This window comes from Aphelocoma coerulescens, unplaced genomic scaffold (assembly GCF_041296385.1).
Source record: "Aphelocoma coerulescens isolate FSJ_1873_10779 unplaced genomic scaffold, UR_Acoe_1.0 HiC_scaffold_180, whole genome shotgun sequence".
Taxonomy (NCBI): domain Eukaryota; kingdom Metazoa; phylum Chordata; class Aves; order Passeriformes; family Corvidae; genus Aphelocoma; species Aphelocoma coerulescens.
The window spans coordinates 34,982-51,927 of NW_027183528.1; the positions used below are offsets into that span (position 1 = coordinate 34,982).

At 58.5% G+C, this 16,946-nt stretch overlaps 1 protein-coding gene across 1 annotated transcript in view; it reads right to left on the minus strand.

Moving 5' to 3' along the window:
* LOC138100977 (TBC1 domain family member 17-like) overlaps positions 1-16,632 on the minus strand; it is a gene marked incomplete at its 3' end in the record, with an annotated part of 31,640 nt that extends 15,008 nt beyond the window's left edge. The window contains exons 1-8 of the mRNA XM_068998824.1: positions 16,598-16,632; positions 14,929-15,017; positions 13,231-13,411; positions 10,049-10,130; positions 9,476-9,604; positions 7,658-7,786; positions 5,484-5,575; positions 3,178-3,272 (exon numbers count right to left, since the gene is read on the minus strand). Coding sequence (XP_068854925.1) covers positions 3,178-3,272; positions 5,484-5,575; positions 7,658-7,786; positions 9,476-9,604; positions 10,049-10,130; positions 13,231-13,411; positions 14,929-15,017; positions 16,598-16,632 — 832 coding nt within the window. The remainder of the gene's footprint in view (positions 1-3,177; positions 3,273-5,483; positions 5,576-7,657; positions 7,787-9,475; positions 9,605-10,048; positions 10,131-13,230; positions 13,412-14,928; positions 15,018-16,597) is intronic.
* Positions 16,633-16,946: the final 314 nt, after the last annotated feature.

A 16,946-nucleotide genomic window follows, 5' to 3' on the forward strand; every position in this document is an offset into this window, starting at 1 on the left:
GGGGCGTTTTGGGTCAATTTGGGGCTTTTTTGGGCATTTGGGGTCAGTTTTGGGGCATTTGGGGGCGTTTTGGGTCACTTTGGGGCATTTTTGGGGTCATTATGGGGCATTTGGGGTCAGTTTTGGGGGCGTTTTGGGTCACTTTGGGGCATTTTTGGGGTCATTATGGGGCATTTGGGGTCAGTTTGGGGTCAGTTTTGGGGCATTTGGGATCAGTTTGGGGTCAGTTTGGGGCAGTTTGGGGTCAGTTTGGGGCATTTGGGGTCAGTTTGGGGCGTTTGGGGTTATTTGGGGTCAGTTTGGGGCATTTGGGGTCAGTTTGGGGCGTTTGGGGTTATTTGGGGTCAGTTTGGGGCAGTTTGGGGTCATTTGGGGTCAGTTTTGGGGTCAGTTTGGGGACATTTTGGGGCATTTGGGGCAGTTGGGGGTCAGTTTGGGGTCATTTGGGGTTATTTGGGGACATTTGGGGGCATTTGGGGTCAGTTTGGGGTCAGTTTGGGGCATTTTTGGGGTCAGTTTGGGGCATTTGGGATCAGTTTGGGGTCAGTTTGGGGCAGTTTCGGGTCAGTTTTGGGGCGTTTGGGGTCATTTGGGGACATTTGGGGTCAGTTTGGGGCATTTCGGGTCAGTTTGGGGCATTTGGGGTCAGTTTGGGGCATTTGGGGTCAGTTTGGGGCGTTTGGGGTTATTTGGGGTCAGTTTGGGGCAGTTTGGGATCATTTGGGGCATTTGGGGTCATTTGGGGACATTTTGGGGCATTTGGGGTCAGTTTGGGGTCCCTGTGGGGTCAGTTTGGGGCAGTTTCGGGTCAGTTTTGGGGCGTTTGGGGTCATTTGGGGACATTTGGGGTCAGTCTGGGGCATTTCGGGTCAGTTTGGGGATATTTGGGGTCAGTTTGGGGGCGTTTGGGGTCAGTTTGGGGTCAGTTTGGGGCATTTGGGGTCAGTTTGGGGGTGTTTGGGGTCAGTTTGGGGCATTTTGGGGTCAGTTTTGGGGCATTTGGGATCAGTTTGGGATCAGTTTGGGGTCAGTTTTGGGGCGTTTGGGGTCATTTGGGGACATTTGGGGTCAGTTTGGGGCATTTGGGGTCAGTTTGGGGCAGTTTGGGGTCATTTGGGGTCAGTTTTGGGGTCAGTTTGGGGACATTTTGGGGCATTTGGGGCAGTTGGGGTCAGTTTGGGGTCATTTGGGGTTATTTGGGGACATTTGGGGGCATTTGGGGTCAGTTTGGGGTCAGTTTGGGGGAATTTTGCGTCACTTTGGGGTCAGTTTGGGGCAGTTTGGGGTCAGTTTTGGGGCGTTTGGGGTCATTTGGGGTCAGTTTGGGGCAGTTTGGGGTCAGTTTTGGGGCGTTTGGGGTCATTTGGGGGCATTTGGGGTCAGTTTGAGGCATTTGGGGTCAGTTTGGGGCATTTGGGATCAGTTTGGGGCGTTTGGGGTTATTTGGGGTCAGTTTGGGGCAGTTTGGGATCATTTGGGGTCAGTTTTGGGGTCAGTTTGGGGACATTTTGGGGCATTTGGGGCAGTTGGGGTCAGTTTGGGGTCATTTGGGGTTATTTGGGGACATTTGGGGGCATTTGGGGTCAGTTTGGGGTCAGTTTGGGGCATTTTTGGGGTCAGTTTGGGGCATTTGGGGTCAGTTTGGGGCATTTGGGGCCAGTTTAGGGATATTTGGGGTCAGTTTGGGGGCGTTTGGGGTCATTTGGGGTCAGTTTTGGGGCAGTTTGGGGCACTTTAGGGCAGTTTGGGGGCATTTGGGGTCAGTTTTGGGGCATTTGGGGTCAGTTTGGGGTCAGTTTTTGGGTCATTTTAGGGTCACTCTGGGGTCACCTTGGAATCATTTTGGGGTCCCTCTGGGGGCAGTTTGGGGTCACTCTGGGGTCATTTTTGGGGTCCCTTTTGGGGTCATTTTTGGGTCAGTTTGGGGTCCCTTTTGGGGTCCCTTTTGGGGTCACTCTGGGGTCATTTTGGAGTCAGTTTTTGGGTCATTTTGGAGTCACTTTTGGGATCCCTTTGGGGTCATTTTGGGGTCCCTTTTGGGGTCAGTTTTGGGTCACTCTGGGATCAGTTTGGGGTCAATTTTGGGGTCACTTCGGGGTCCCTTTGGGGTCAGTTTAGGGTCACTCTGGGGTTGGGTCATTTTTGGGGTCATTTTTGGGTCGCTTTGGGGTCATTTTGGAGTCACTTTTGGGGTCCCTTTGGGGTCACTCTGGGGTCATTTTTGGGGTCCCTTTGGGGTAATTTTGGGGTCCCTTTTGGGGTCTCACCCAGCCGTTCCCGGTACCCCCTCAGGGGTCATTTTGGGGTCCCTTTTGGGGTCATTTTTGGGGTCACTCTGGGGTCATTTTGGGGTCATTTTGGGGTCCCTTTTGGGGTCACTCTGGGGTCATTTTGGAGTCAGTTTTTGGGTCATTTTGGAGTCACATTTGGGGTCCCTTTGGGGTCATTTTGGGGTCACTCTGGGGGCAGTTTGGGGTCAGTTTTGGGTCTGTTTTGGGGTCAGTTTGGGGTCAATTTTGGGGTCACTTCGGGGTCATTTTGGAGTCACTTTTGGGATCCCTTTGGGGTCACTCTGGGGTCATTTTTGGGGTCCCTTTGGGGTAATTTTGGGGTCCCTTTTGGGGTCTCACCCAGCCGTTCCCGGTACCCCCCTCAGGGGTCACTTTTGGGGTCCCTTTTGGGGTCATTTTTGGGGTCACTCTGGGGTCATTTTGGGGTCATTTTGGGGTCCCTTTTGGGGTCACTCTGGGGTCATTTTGGAGTCAGTTTTTGGGTCATTTTGGAGTCACATTTGGGGTCCCTTTGGGGTCATTTTGGGGTCACTCTGGGGGCAGTTTGGGGTCAGTTTTGGGTCTGTTTTGGGGTCAGTTTGGGGTCAATTTTGGGGTCACTTCGGGGTCATTTTGGAGTCAGTTTTTGGGTCATTTTGGAGTCACTTTTGGGATCCCTTTGGGGTCACTCTGGGGTCATTTTTGGGGTCCCTTTGGGGTAATTTTGGGGTCCCTTTTGGGGTCTCACCCAGCCGTTCCCGGTACCCCCTCAGGGGTCACTTTTGGGGTCCCTTTTGGGGTCAGTTTGGGGTCATTTTTGGGTCAGTTTGGGGTCAGTTTTGGGTCATTTTGGAGTCACTTTTGGGGTCCCTTTGGGGTAATTTTGGGGTCCCTTTTGGGGTCTCACCCAGCCGTTCCCGGTACCCCCTCAGGGCGCTGTTCCTCCGCAGCTGCCCCGGGCTCAGCGAGCGCCACTGGAGCTTCATCCGGAAATAATCGTCCCTGCGCACCCCCAAAACCCCCCAAAAGTACCCCAAAATCAACCCCTGGCACCCCAAAACCACCCCCTGGTGCCCCAAAACCACCCCAAACCCTCCCCAGGCACCCCAAAACCACCACTGGCACCCCAAAACCACCCCAAACCCTCCCCTGGCCCCCCCCAACCACCCCAAAACCACCCCAAACCCTCCCCTGGCACCCCAAACCCTCCCCTGGCACCCAAAACCACCCCAAACCCTTCCCTGGCACCCCAAACCCTCCCCGGGCACCCCAAACCCACCCCAAACCCTCCCCTGGCACCCAAAACCACCCCAAACCCTTCCCTGGCACCCCAAACCCTCTCCGGGCACCCCAAAACCACCCCAAACCCTCCCCTGGCACCCCAAAACGACCCCTTGGCACCCCAAAACCACCCCAAAACCACCCTAAAACCACCCCAAACCCTCCCCGGGCACCCCAAACCCACCCCAAACCCTCCCCTGGCCCCCCCAAACCACCCCAAACCCACCCCTGGCACCCCCAAACCACCCCAAACCCTCCCCTAGCACCCCAAAACCACCCCTGGCACCCCAAACCCCCCCCTGGCACCCCAAAACCACCCCAAACCCACCCCAAAACCACCCCAACCCCCCCCCCGACACCCCAAACCCTCCCCTAGCACCCCAAAACCACCCCAAACCCACCCCAAACCCTCCCCTGGCACCCCAAAACCACCCCGTGGTGCCCCAAAAATGACCCCAAACCCTCCCCTGGTGCCCCAAAACCTCCCCTGACACCCCAAACCCTCCCCTGGCACCCCAAACCCACCCCAAACCCACCCCAAAACCTCCCCTGGCACCCCAAAACAACCCCAAACCCACCCCTGGCACCCCAAAACCACCCCAAACCCACCCCTGGCACCCAAAACCACCCCAAACCCTTCCCTGGCACCCCAAAACCACCCCAAAACCACCCCAAACCCTCCCCTGGCACCCCAAACCCTCCCCTGGCACCCCAAACCCTCCTCTGGCACCCAAAACCACCCCAAACCCTCCCCTGGCACCCCAAACCCTCCCCTGGCACCCCAAACCACCCCAAAACCACCCCAAACCCTCCCCGGGCACCCCAAACCCACCCCAAACCCTCCCCTGGCCCCCCCAAACCACCCCAAAACCACCCCAAACCCACCCCTGGCACCCTAAAACCACCCCAAACTCTCCCCTGGCACCCCAAAACCACCCCTGGCACCCCAAACCACCCCAAAACCACCCCAAACCCACCCCTGGCACCCCAAAACCACCCCGTGGTGCCCCAAACTCTCCCCTGGCACCCCAAACCCACCCCTGGCACCCCAAAACCACCCCAAACCCTCCCCTGGCCCCCCAAAACCACTCCAAAACCACCCCAAACCCTCCCCGGGCACCCCAAAGCCACCCCAAAACCACCCCTGGCACCCCAAAACCACCCCAAACCCACTCCAAAACCTCCCCTGGCACCCCAAAACCACCCCAAACCCTCCTCTGGCACCCCAAAACCACCCTAAACCCTCCTCTGGCACCCCAAAACCACCCCAAAACCACGCCGTGGTGCCCCAAAACCACCCCTGGCACCCCAAAACCACCCCTGGCACCCCAAACCCACCCCAAACCCTCCCCTGGCACCCCAAAACCACCCCTGGCACCCCAAACCCACCCCAAAAACACCCCAAACCCTCCCCAAAACCACCCCAAACCCTCCCCGGGCACCCCAAAACCACCCCAAACCCACCCCTGGCACCCCAAAACCACCCCAAACCCTCCCCTGGCACCCCAAAACCACCCCAAACCCTCCCCTGGCACCCCAAAACCACCCCAAAACCACCCCGTGGTGCCCCAAAATCACCATTGGTGCCCCAAAATCACCCCCTGGCACTGCAAAAATGACCCCAAACCCTCCCCTGTTGCCCCAAAACCACCCCAAACCCACCCCAAAACCTCCCCTAGCACCCCAAAACCACCCCAAAACCTCCCCTGGCACCCCAAAACGACCCCTTGGCACCCCAAAACCACCCCAAAACCACCCCAAACCCTCCTCTGGCACCCCAAAACCACCCCAAACCCTCCCCTGGCCCCCCAAAACCACCCCAAAACCACCCCAAAACCTCCCCTGGCACCCCCAAACCCTCCCCTGGCACCCCAAACCCCCCCTGGCAACCCTGGCACCCCAAACCCTCCCCCCCCCGCTGACCTCCGCTGCCGCTCGGTGCCCGGGGGGCTCTCGGGGTCCCCCCAGCGCTGCAGCCCCAGGAGGCGGCGCCAGCCCCGGGCCCGAACCTCGGGGCTCAGCCCCTGGGGGCGGGGCCACCTCAGGACACGCCCACCGTGGCCACGCCCCCTCATTATGCAGCCCGGGCCACGCCCACAGGGCTAAGCCACGCCCACAGGGCGGGATCAGCGCGCAAAGCCACGCCCACCCCCCTTTGGCCACGCCCAGCAGGGGCTTATCAGGTATAGCCACGCCCACAGCTCGTTATCAACCCAATGGCCACGCCCACAGCTCGTTATCAACCCAATGGCCACGCCCACCATGCTCTTATCAGGCATGGCCACGCCCACAGCTCGTTATCAACCCAATGGCCACGCCCACAGCTCGTTATCAACCCAATGGCCACGCCCACAGCTCGTTATCAGCCCAGTGGCCACGCCCAACCCCTGGCCACGCCCACCATGCTCTTATCAGGCATGGCCACGCCCACAGCTCGTTATCAACCCTGTGGCCACGCCCACCCTGCTCTTATCAGGCATGGCCACGCCCACAGCTCGTTATCAGACCAGTGGCCACGCCCACACCCGTGGCCACGCCCACCATGCTCTTATCAGGTATGGCCACGCCCACGGCTCGTTATCAATCACAATGGCCACGCCCACAGCTCGTTATCAGCCCAGTGGCCACGCCCAACCCCTGGCCACGCCCACCCTGCTCTTATCAGTCATGGCCACGCCCACAGCTCGTTATCAGCCCACTGGCCACACCCACCCTGCTCTTATCAGGCATGGCCACGCCCACCCTGCTCTTATCAGGTATGGCCACGCCCACAGGTCGTTATCAACCCCGTGGCCACGCCCACAGCTCGTTATCAGCCCAGTGGCCACGCCCAACCCCTGGCCACGCCCACCAAGCTCTTATCAGTCATGGCCACGCCCACAGCTCATTAACAACCCCAGTGGCCACGCCCACAGCTCGTTATCAATCACAATGGCCACGCCCACAGCTCGTTATCAACCCCGTGGCCATGCCCACACCTCATTATCAGCCCAGTGGCCACGCCCAACCCCTGGCCACGCCCACCATGCTCTTATCAGCCCCGTGGCCACGCCCACAGCTCGTTATCAGCCCAGTGGCCACGCCCAACCCCTGGCCACGCCCACCATGCTCTTATCAGGCATGGCCACGCCCACAGCTTGTTATCAACCCAATGGCCACGCCCACAGCTCGTTATCAGCCCAGTGGCCACGCCCACAGCTCGTTATCAACCCACATGGCCATGCCCCCACCTGTGGCCACGCCCACCATGCTCTTATCAGTCATGGCCACGCCCACGGCTCGTTATCAATCACAATGGCCACGCCCACAGCTCAATATCAGCCCAGTGGCCACGCCCACCCCCCCTCTGGCCACGCCCACCAGGGTCTTATCAGGTATGGCCACGCCCACAGCTCGTTATCAACCCAATGGCCACGCCCACAGCTCGTTATCAGCCCAGTGGCCACGCCCAACCCCTGGCCACGCCCACCCTGCCCTTATCAGCCCCCTGGCCACGCCCACAGCTCGTTATCAACCCAGTGGCCACGCCCAACCCCTGGCCACGCCCACCATGCTCTTATCAGTCATGGCCACGCCCACACCTCATTATCAACCCAATAGCCCCGCCCACCCCCGTCACCACGCCCACCCCACTATCAAACCCTCATGGCCACGCCCACCCCTCATTACCAGCCCATTAGCCCCGCCCACCCCCGAATGGCCACGCCCACCCCCTTATCTGCCATTATGGCCACGCCCACCCCTCATTACCAGCCCATTAGCCCCACCCACCCCTGTGGCCACGCCCACCCCTCATTATCAACCCCATTAGCCCCGCCCCCCAAATGGCCACACCCACCCCTCATTACCAACCCAGTAGCCCCGCCCCCCAAATGGCCACGCCCACACCTCATTATCAACTCCAGTGGCCACGCCCACCCATTATCAGCCCCATTAGCCCCGCCCACCCCCAAAGGGCCACGCCCACCCCTCATTACCAACCCAGTAGCCCCGCCCCCCAAATGGCCACACCCACCCCCATCCTGACCAGCCCATTAGCCCCGCCCACCCCCAAATGGCCACGCCCACCCCCGTGGCCACGCCCACCGCGAGGCCCCGCCCCTCACCCCGCGGAAGATCCGCCCCCTCAGCACTTCCGGCTCCAGGCTCCGCCCCTCGGCGTCGTGGCCCCGCCCCCACTCGGCGCTGCTCACCGGCGGCCCCCGGGGGGGGGAGGGGCGGGGCCCCAGGGACACCTGGGAAAAGGGGGGGGAGGGGGAGGGGCGAGTTAGGCCACGCCCACCGAGGCCACGCCCACCGAGGCCACGCCCCCCCGATTTAAGGTGGCCCCGAAAACGCCCCAAAATGGCCCCGAAGTGACCCCAAAATGGCCCCAAAGTGACCCCAAAGTGACCCCAGAGTGACCCCAAAGTGACCCCAAAAGTGACACCAGAGTGACCTCAAAGTGACCCCAAAAGTGACCCCAAAATGACCCCAAAGTGACCCCAAAAGTGACCCCAAAATGGCCCCGAAGTGACCCCAAAGTGACCCCAGAGTGACCCCGAAGTGACCCCGACGTGACCCCAAAAGTGACCTCAAAGTGACCCCGACGTGACCCCAAAAGTGACACCAGAGTGACCTCAAAGTGACCCCAAAAGTGACCCCAAAATGACCCCAAAGTGACCCCAAAAGTGACCCCAAAATGGCCCCGAAGTGACCTCAAAAGTGACCCCAGAGTGACCTCAAAGTGACCCAAAACCCCCCAAAATCCTCCCAAACCCCCGAGTCCCCAAAAATCGCCCAAAACGCCCCCAAATTTCCCCCCAAAACCCCCCAAACCCCCCAAGTCCCCCCAAATCCCCCAAAACCCCCCCAAAATCCCTCCAAGCCTCCCAAAATCCCCCCAAATCCTCCCAATTTCCCCCCAAAACCCCCACAGATCCCCCCAACCCCCCAAAATACCCCAAAACCTCACCCAAAATCCCCCAATTTCCCCCCCAAATCCCCCAAAATCCCCCCCAAAATCCCCCAAATCCCCCCAAAATGCCAACCCCAACCAAAATCCCCCTGAAACCCCCCAAAATCCACCCAAAATCCCCCCAAAACTCCCCCAAACCCACCCCAAACCCCCCCAAATTCCCCCAAAATCCCCCAAACGCCCCCAAATCCCCCCAAAATCCTCCCAAATTCCCCCAAAATCCCCCCAACCCCACCCAAAATCCCCCCACAACCGCCCCAAATTCCCCCCAGATCCCCCCAAGCCCCGCCAAAATCCCCCAAATCTCCCCAAAACCCTCCCAAACCCCCCGAAATCCCCCCAAAACCCCCCTAAAATCCCCCAACCCCCCTCCAAGCCCCCCCAAAACTCCCCCAAACCCCCCCAACCCCCCCAAAAATCTTCCCAAACCCCCCTGGTCCCCCCCAGCCCCACCCAAAATCCCCCAAAACCACCCCAAATCCCCCCAAAACCCCCCAACCCCCCCCAAAATCCCCCCAAAACCCCCCCAAATCCTCCCCAAACCACCCCAAACCCCCAAAACCCCCCAAAACCCCCCAAAACCCCCCCAAAATCCCCATAAACCCACCCCAAACTCCCCAAATCCCCCCCAACCCCCCCCAAATCCTCCCCAAACTCCCCCAAACCCCCCCAACCCCCCCCAAATCCCCCCAACCCCCCCCCAAAATCCCCCAAATCCTCCCAAACACCCCCAAAAACCCCCCAAACCCACCCAAAACCCCCCCCAACCCCCCCCAAATCCTCCCCAAACTCCCCCAAACCCCTCAACCCCCCCCAAAACCCCCCAAAACTCCCCCAAACCCCCCCAACCCCCCCCCAAAATCCTCCCAAACCCCCCTGGTCCCCCCCAGCCCCACCCAAAACCCCCCCAAATCCCCCAAAATCCCCCCAAAATCCCCCCCAAGCCCCCCCAGGACCCCCCACTCACGCAGGCGATGACCTCGAAGGGGGGTTCGGGCTCGGGGTCCGGCTCCCCCCGCCCGGGGGTCCCGCGGGGCCCCCCCAAAAGGCGGCTGAGCCCCCCCACGGTGGCGGCGTAGGGACCCTGCAGGAGCCGCTGGGGGGGGGAGGGGCAACGGGGGGGGTCAGGGACCCCCCCCCAAAAGGGACCTAACCCCACAGGGACCCCCCAAAAATGACCCCCCCCCCCACCCAAAACCCCACAGGGACCCCCCAAAAATGACCCCCCCCCACCCAAAACCCCACACGGACCCCCCAAAAATGACCCCCCCCCCCCCACCCAAAACCCCACAGGGACCCCCCAAAAGGGACCCGACCCCCCCCCGGGACCCCCCAAACCCCCCCAAAAAGGACCCAATCCCCCCAGGGACCCCCCAAACCCCCCCGGGACCCCCCAAAAGGGACCCGAACCTCCCCTGGGACCCCCCATGGGACCCCCCCGGGACCCTCCCCCAACCCAAAACCCCCCCGGGACCCCCCAAAAGGGACCCAACCCCCCCCCGGGACCCCCCCCCCCCCCCCAAATCCGGGGGTCGCTCACGGTGACGAGCCCGGGTGGGGGAGGGGGCTCGGGGGGGTCCTCGGGGGTCGCCAAAAGCAACAGCCGGGGGTCCTGGGGGCTCCTGGGGGGGGGAGGGGCGGATTTGGGGAGGGGTCCTGGGGGCTCCTGGGGGGGGAGGGGCGGAGTTGGGGAGGGGTCCTGGGGGCTCCTGGGGGGAGGGGCGGATTTGGGGAGGGGTCCCGGGGACTCCTGGGGGGGGGAGGGGCGGATTTGGGGAGGGGTCCTGGGGGCTCCTGGGGGGGGGAGGGGCGGATTTGGGGAGGGGTCCTGGGGGCTCCTGGGGGGGGGAGGGGCGGATTTGGGGAGGGGTCTCAGATTAGGGGGGAGGGGCGGATTTGGGGAGGGGTCCTGGGGGCTCCTGGGGGGGGAGGGGCGGATTTGGGGAGGGGTCCTGGGGGCTCCTGGGGGGGGGAGGGGCGGATTTGGGGAGGGGTCTCAGATTAGGGGGGAGGGGCGGATTTGGGGAGGGGTCCTGGGGGCTCCTGGGGGGGGAGGGGCGGATTTGGGGAGGGGTCCTGGGGGCTCCTGGGGGGGGGAGGGGCGGATTTGGGGAGGGGTCTCGGATTGGGGGGGAGGGGCGGATTTGGGGAGGGGTCTCGGATTGGGGGGGGGGAGGGGCGGATTTGGGGAGGGGTCCTGGGGGCTCCTGGGGGGGGGAGGGGCGGATTTGGGGAGGGGTCCTGGGGGCTCCTGGGGGGGGGAGGGGCGGATTTGGGGAGGGGTCTCGGATTGGGGGGGGGAGGGGCGGATTTGGGGAGGGGTCCTGGGGGCTCCTGGGGGGAGGGGCGGATTTGGGGAGGGGTCCTGGGGGCTCCTGGGGGGGGGAGGGGCGGATTTGGGGAGGGGTCTCGGATGGGGGGGAGGGGCGGATTTGGGGAGGGGTCTCGGATTGGGGGGGGGGAGGGGCGGATTTGGGGAGGGGTCCTGGGGGCTCCTGGGGGGGGGAGGGGCGGATTTGGGGAGGGGTCTCGGATGGGGGGGGAGGGGCGGATTTGGGGAGGGGTCTCGGATGGGGGGGGAGGGGCGGATTTGGGGTGTTTTAGGGGGGATTTTGGGGAGGTCCCCGAGGATTTTGGGGGGGGGGGTCCTGAGGATTTTTGGGGAGGGGTCGCCTGGGGGGGATTTTGGGTCATTTTAGGGGAGTTTTAGGGAAGATTTTGGGTCATTTTGGGGGAGTTTTTGGGTCATTTTAGGAGGGATTTGGGGTCATTTTGGGGGGATTTTGGGTTATTTTAGGGGAGTTTTTGGGGTGTTTTAGGGGGGATTTTGGGTCATTTTAGGCGAATTTTTGGGGGGATTTTGGGTCATTTTAGGGGGGATTTTCGGTCATTTTAGGGGAGTTTTTGGGTCATTTTAGGTGAATTTTTGGGGCTATTTTGGGTCATTTTAGGGGAGTTTTTGGGCTATTTTAGGGGAGTTTTAGAAGTAATATTGTGTCATTTTAGGCGAGTTTTTGGGGGGATTTTGGGTCATTTTAGGCCAATTTTTGGGGCGATTTTGGGTCATTTTAGGTGGGATTTTGGGTCATTTTAGGGGAGTTTTAGGAGTAATATTGGATCATTTTAGGCCAATTTTTGGGGGATTTTGGATCATTTTAGGCGAGTTTTTGGGGCGATTTTGGGCCATTTTAGGCGACTTTTTGGGGCGATTTTGGGTCATTTTAGGGGAGTTTTAGGAGTGATATTGGATCATTTTAGGCGAGTTTTTGGGGGAACTTTGGGTCATTTTAGGGGAGTTTTTGGGGGAATTTTGGGTCGTTTTAGAGGAGTTTTTGGGTCATTTTAGGGGAGTTTCAGGAGTGATATTGAGTCATTTTAGGCGAGTTTAGGGGGGATTTGGGGGAGTTTTAGGGGGGATTTTGGGTCATTTTTGGGAGGGTTTTGGGTCATTTTAGAGGAGTTTTAGGAGTGATATTGGGTCATTTTAGGCGAGTTTTTGGGGGATTTTGGGCCATTTTAGGGGAGTTTTAGGAGTGATATTGGGTCATTTTAGGGGAATTTTTGGGGGAATTTTGGGTCATCTTAGGGGAGTTTTTGGGGCGATTTTGGGTCATTTTAGGTGGGATTTTGGGTCATTTTAGGGGAGTTTTAGGAGTGATATTGGGTCATTTTAGGGGAGTTTTTGGGGGAATTTTGGGTCATTTTAGGGGAGTTTTTGGGGGAATTTTGGGTCATTTTAGGGGGGATTTTGGGTTATTTTAGGGGAGTTTTAGGAGTGATATTGGGTCATTTTAGGCGAGTTTTTGGGGCGATTTTGGGTCATTTTAGGGGAGTTTTTGGGGGATTTTGGGTCATTTTAGGCGAGTTTTTGGGGCGATTTTGGGTCATTTTAGGGGGGATTCTGGGTCATTTTAGGGGAGTTTTAGGAGTGATATTGGATCATTTTAGGGGAGTTTTTGGGGGATTTTGGGTCATTTTAGGCGAGTTTTTGGGGCGATTTTGGGTCATTTTAGGGGGATTTTGGGTCATTTTAGGGGAGTTTTTGGGTCATTTTAGGCGAATTTTTGGGGGGATTTTGGGTCATTTTAGGGGAGTTTTAGGAGTGATATTGGGTCATTTTAGGGGAGTTTTTTGGGGGATTTTGGGTCATTTTAGGCGACTTTTTGGGGCGATTTTGGGTCATTTTAGGGGAGTTTTAGGAGTGATATTGGGTCATTTTAGGGGAGTTTTTGGGGCGATTTTGGGTCATTTTAGGGGGGATTTTGGGCTATTTTAGGGGAGTTTTTTGGGGGATTTTGGGTCATTTTAGGCGAATTTTTGGGGGGACTTTGGGTCATTTTAGGCGAATTTTTGGGGCGATTTTGGGTCATTTTAGGCGAATTTTTGGGGCGATTTTGGGTCATTTTAGGGGAGTTTTAGGAGTGATATTGGGTCATTTTAGGGGAGTTTTTGGGGCGATTTTGGGCTATTTTAGGGGAGTTTTAGGAGTGATATTGGGTCATTTTAGGGGAGTTTTTGGGGCGATTTTGGGTCATTTTAGGGGGGATTTTGGGCTATTTTAGGGGAGTTTTTTGGGGGATTCTGGGTCATTTTAGGCGACTTTTTGGGGCGATTTTGGGTCATTTTAGGGGGGATTTCCGGGGGATCCCGACAATTTTAGGGGGGGACGTCCCGTCGAATTTTGAGGGGGGGGGTCCCCGCGGGTTTTGGGGCCGCACTCACGGGCGCAGGCGGGACCCCAAGAGGCGCAGGAGGCGGCGCAGCGCCCCCCGGGGGAGGTGCAGGGGGGGCGGGCAGGGCCCCCCCCGCGGCAGCAGCACCAGGAAGGGGCGGCGCAGAGCGGGGGGGCCCCGGCGGAGCCCCCGCAGCTCCCCCAGGGGCAGCCGGAAGCCCCCGGCCCAACCTAAAGGGGGGAGAGGGGGGGGCGAGTGAAGCCCAAAAAAAAAGGGGCAGGAACGGCCCCGAAATGAGCCGGAAATGAGCCCGAAATGAGGCCAAAATGAGGCCAAAATGAGCCCGAAATGAGCCCGAAATGAGGCCAAAATGAGCCCAAAATGAGGGCAAAAATCGGCCCGAAATGAGCCCAAAATGAGCCCAAAAAGAGGGGAAAAATCGGCCCGAAATGAGCCCAAAATGAGCCCAAAATGAGGCTGGAAGTGGCCCAAAATGAGCTCAAAATGAGCCCGAAATGAGGCTGGAAGTGGCCCGAAATGAGGGCAAAATGAGCCCGAAATGAGGGCAAAAATCGGCCCGAAATGAGCCCAAAATAAACCCGAAATGAGGCCGGAATTGGCCCAAAATGAGGGCAAAAATCGGCCCAAAATGAGGCCAAAATGAGGCCAAAATGAGGCCGGAATTGGTCCAAAATGAGGGGAAAAATTGGCCCAAAATGAGGCCAAAATGAGCCCGAAATGAGGCCGGAATTGGCCCAAAATGAGCCCGAAATGAGCCCGAAATGAGGCTGGAAATGGCCCAAAATGAGGGCAAAAATCGGCCTGAAATGAGGCTGGAAATGGCCCAAAATGAGGGCAAAAATCGGCCCGAAATGAGCCCGAAATGAGCCCAAAATGAGCCCAAAATGAGGCTGGAATTGGCCCAAAATGAGGGCAAAAATCGGCCTGAAATGAGGCCAAAATCCCTCCCTGAACTGCACAGGAACGCCAAAAAATCCCAAAATGACCTCAAAATCCCGCCCTGAACGGCACAGAAACCCCCAAATCCCCCCCAAATCCTCCCAAATCCCTCCAAATCCCCCCAAAATCCCCCCCAAATTGCCAAAATCCCTCCCAAAATCCCTCCCAAATCCCCCCAAAATCCCTCCCAAATGCCCCCAAAATTCCCCCAAAATCCCTCCCCAATTCCCCCAAACCCCCCCAAATCCCCCCAGATCCCCCCAAAATCCCCAAATCCCCCCAAAATCCCCAAATCCCCCCAAATTCCCACAAACCCCCCTAAAATCCCCCAAAATCCCTCCCAAAATCCCCCCAAAATCCCCAAAATCCCTCCCAAAATCCCCCCAAAATCCCCCCCAAATCCCCCCAAACCCCCCCAAATCCACCCCAAAATCCACCCAAATCCCCCAAAATGCCCCCAAAATCCCTCCCAAATGCCCCCAAATCTCCCAAAACCCCCCCAAATTCCCAAAATCCCTCCCAAAATCCCTCCAAAATCCCCTCAAATCCCTCCCCAAACCCCAAATCCCCCAAAATCCCCTCCAATCCCCCCCAAATCCCAATATCCCTCCAAAATTCCCCCAAAATCCCCCAAAATCCCCCCAAAATCCCCCCAAACCCCCCCAAATCCCCAAAATTCCCCCCAAATCCCCCCAAAATCCCCCCAAATCCCCTCAAATCCCTCCAAAATTCACCAAATCCCCCCAAAATCCCCCCAAAATCCCCCCAAACCCCCCCAGTTCGGTACCGGGCTCCGGGGGGGCGCGGGGGGGGCTCAGCACGGCCCAGTCGGGTTCGTAGCCGGGGTCTGGGGGCTCCTCGGCCGGGGGGGGGGCCCTGGGGGGCGATTTGGGGGTCCCAGGGGGGTTTTGGGGGGATTTGGGGAATTTTGGGGGGATTTGGGGAATTTTAGAGGGGATTTTGGGGGGATTTGGGGGGGTCCAAGGTGTTTTTTTTGGGGGGGATTCAGTGATTTTGGGGGGGATTTGAGGGTCCCAGGGGGGTTTTGGGGGGATTTGGGGATTTTTGGGGGGATTTGGGGAATTTAGAGGGGATTTGGGGGATTTTGGGGGGATTTTGGGGGGATTTGGGGAAGGTTTGGGGGCTCCCAGGGGGGTTTGGGGTGGAATTTTGGGATTTTTGGGGGGATTTGGGGGGGTTCCAGGGGGGTTTTGGGGTGGAGGGAGGGGAAATTGGGGGGATTTGAGGGATTTTTGGGGGGATTTGGGGAATTTGGGGGGGGATTTGGGGGTTCCCGGGGGGGTCTTTGGGGGGAATTTTGGGATTATTGGGGGGATTTGGGGAATTTAGAGGGGATTTGGGGGGGATTTGGGGGATTTTGGGGGGATTTGGGGAAGGTTTGGGGGCTCCCCGGGGGGTTTTGGGGGGAATTTTGGGATTTTTGGGGGGATTTGGGAATTTTGGGGGGATTTGGGGGGGTCCAAGGTGTTTTTTTGGGGGGGATTCAGTGATTTTGGGGGGGATTTGGGGGTCCCAGGGGGTTTTTTGGGGGGAATTTTGGGATTTTTGGGGGAATTTGGGGAATTTAGAGGGGATTTGGGGGATTTTGGGGGGATTTTGGGGGGATTTGGGGGATTTTGGGGGGTCCTGGGGGCTTTTGGGGAATTTTGGGGAGGATTTGGGGAATTTGGGGGCGTCCCAGGAGGTTTTGGGGGGGATTTGGGGGGATTTAGGGGGTCCCGGGGGGGGTTGTGGGGATTTTGGTGATATTGGGGGAATTTGGGGAATTTTGGGGGGTCCTGGGGGGTTTTGGGGGGATTTTGGGGAATTCTGGGGGGGATTGAAGGGGATTTTGGGGGGGATTTGTGAGGGGATTTGGGGAATTTTGGGGGGTCCCAGAGGGTTTTGGGGGGAAATTCTGGGATTTTGGGGGGGATTTGGGGAATTTGGGGGGGTCCCAGGAGGTTTGGGGGGGGGGATTTGGAGAATTTTGGGGCTCTCAGGGGATTTTAGGGGGAATTTTGGGGGACTTGGGGGTCCTGGGGAGGGTTTTGTGGAGGATTTTTGGGGAATTTGGGGGGAAATTTGGGGAATTTGGGGAATTCCTGGGGGGTTTTTGGGGGTCCCAAGGGATTTTTGGGGGGATTCTTGGGGCATTTTGGGGGTCCCGGGGGGGGGGTTGGGGAGTCCGGGGGAGTATTTTGGGGTCCCAAGGGATTTTGGGGGGATTTTTTGGGGGGATTTGGGGAATTTTGGGGCACCCAGGGGATTTTTGGGGGAATCTGGGGGGGCTTGGGGAGGATTTTGGTGAATTTTGGGGGGGATTTGGGGAATTTTGGGGGTCCCAAGGGGGTTTGGGGGGGGGGATTTTGGGGGGGAATTTTGGGATTTTTGGGGGGATTTTGGGGGGATTTTGGGGGGATTTGGGGGGTCCCGGGGGGGTCTCACCGTGTCACCGGGGGGGTCCCACGGCCCCTCCAGGGGTTCCCATTGCAGCTCCAGGTCCTGCGGCTGCCACAAACCAGTACAGACCAGTATAAACCAGTATGAACCAATATAAACCAATACAGATCAGTATAAACCCACATAAACCAGTACAGACCAGTATAAACCCACATAAACCAGTACAGACCAGTATAAACCAGTACAGACCAGTATAAACCAGTATGAACCAATATAAACCAATATAAATCAATATAAACCCATATAAACCAGTACAGACCAGTATAAACCCACATAAACCAGTACAGACCAGCATAAACCAGTACAGACCAGTATAAACCAGTATGAACCAATATAAACCAA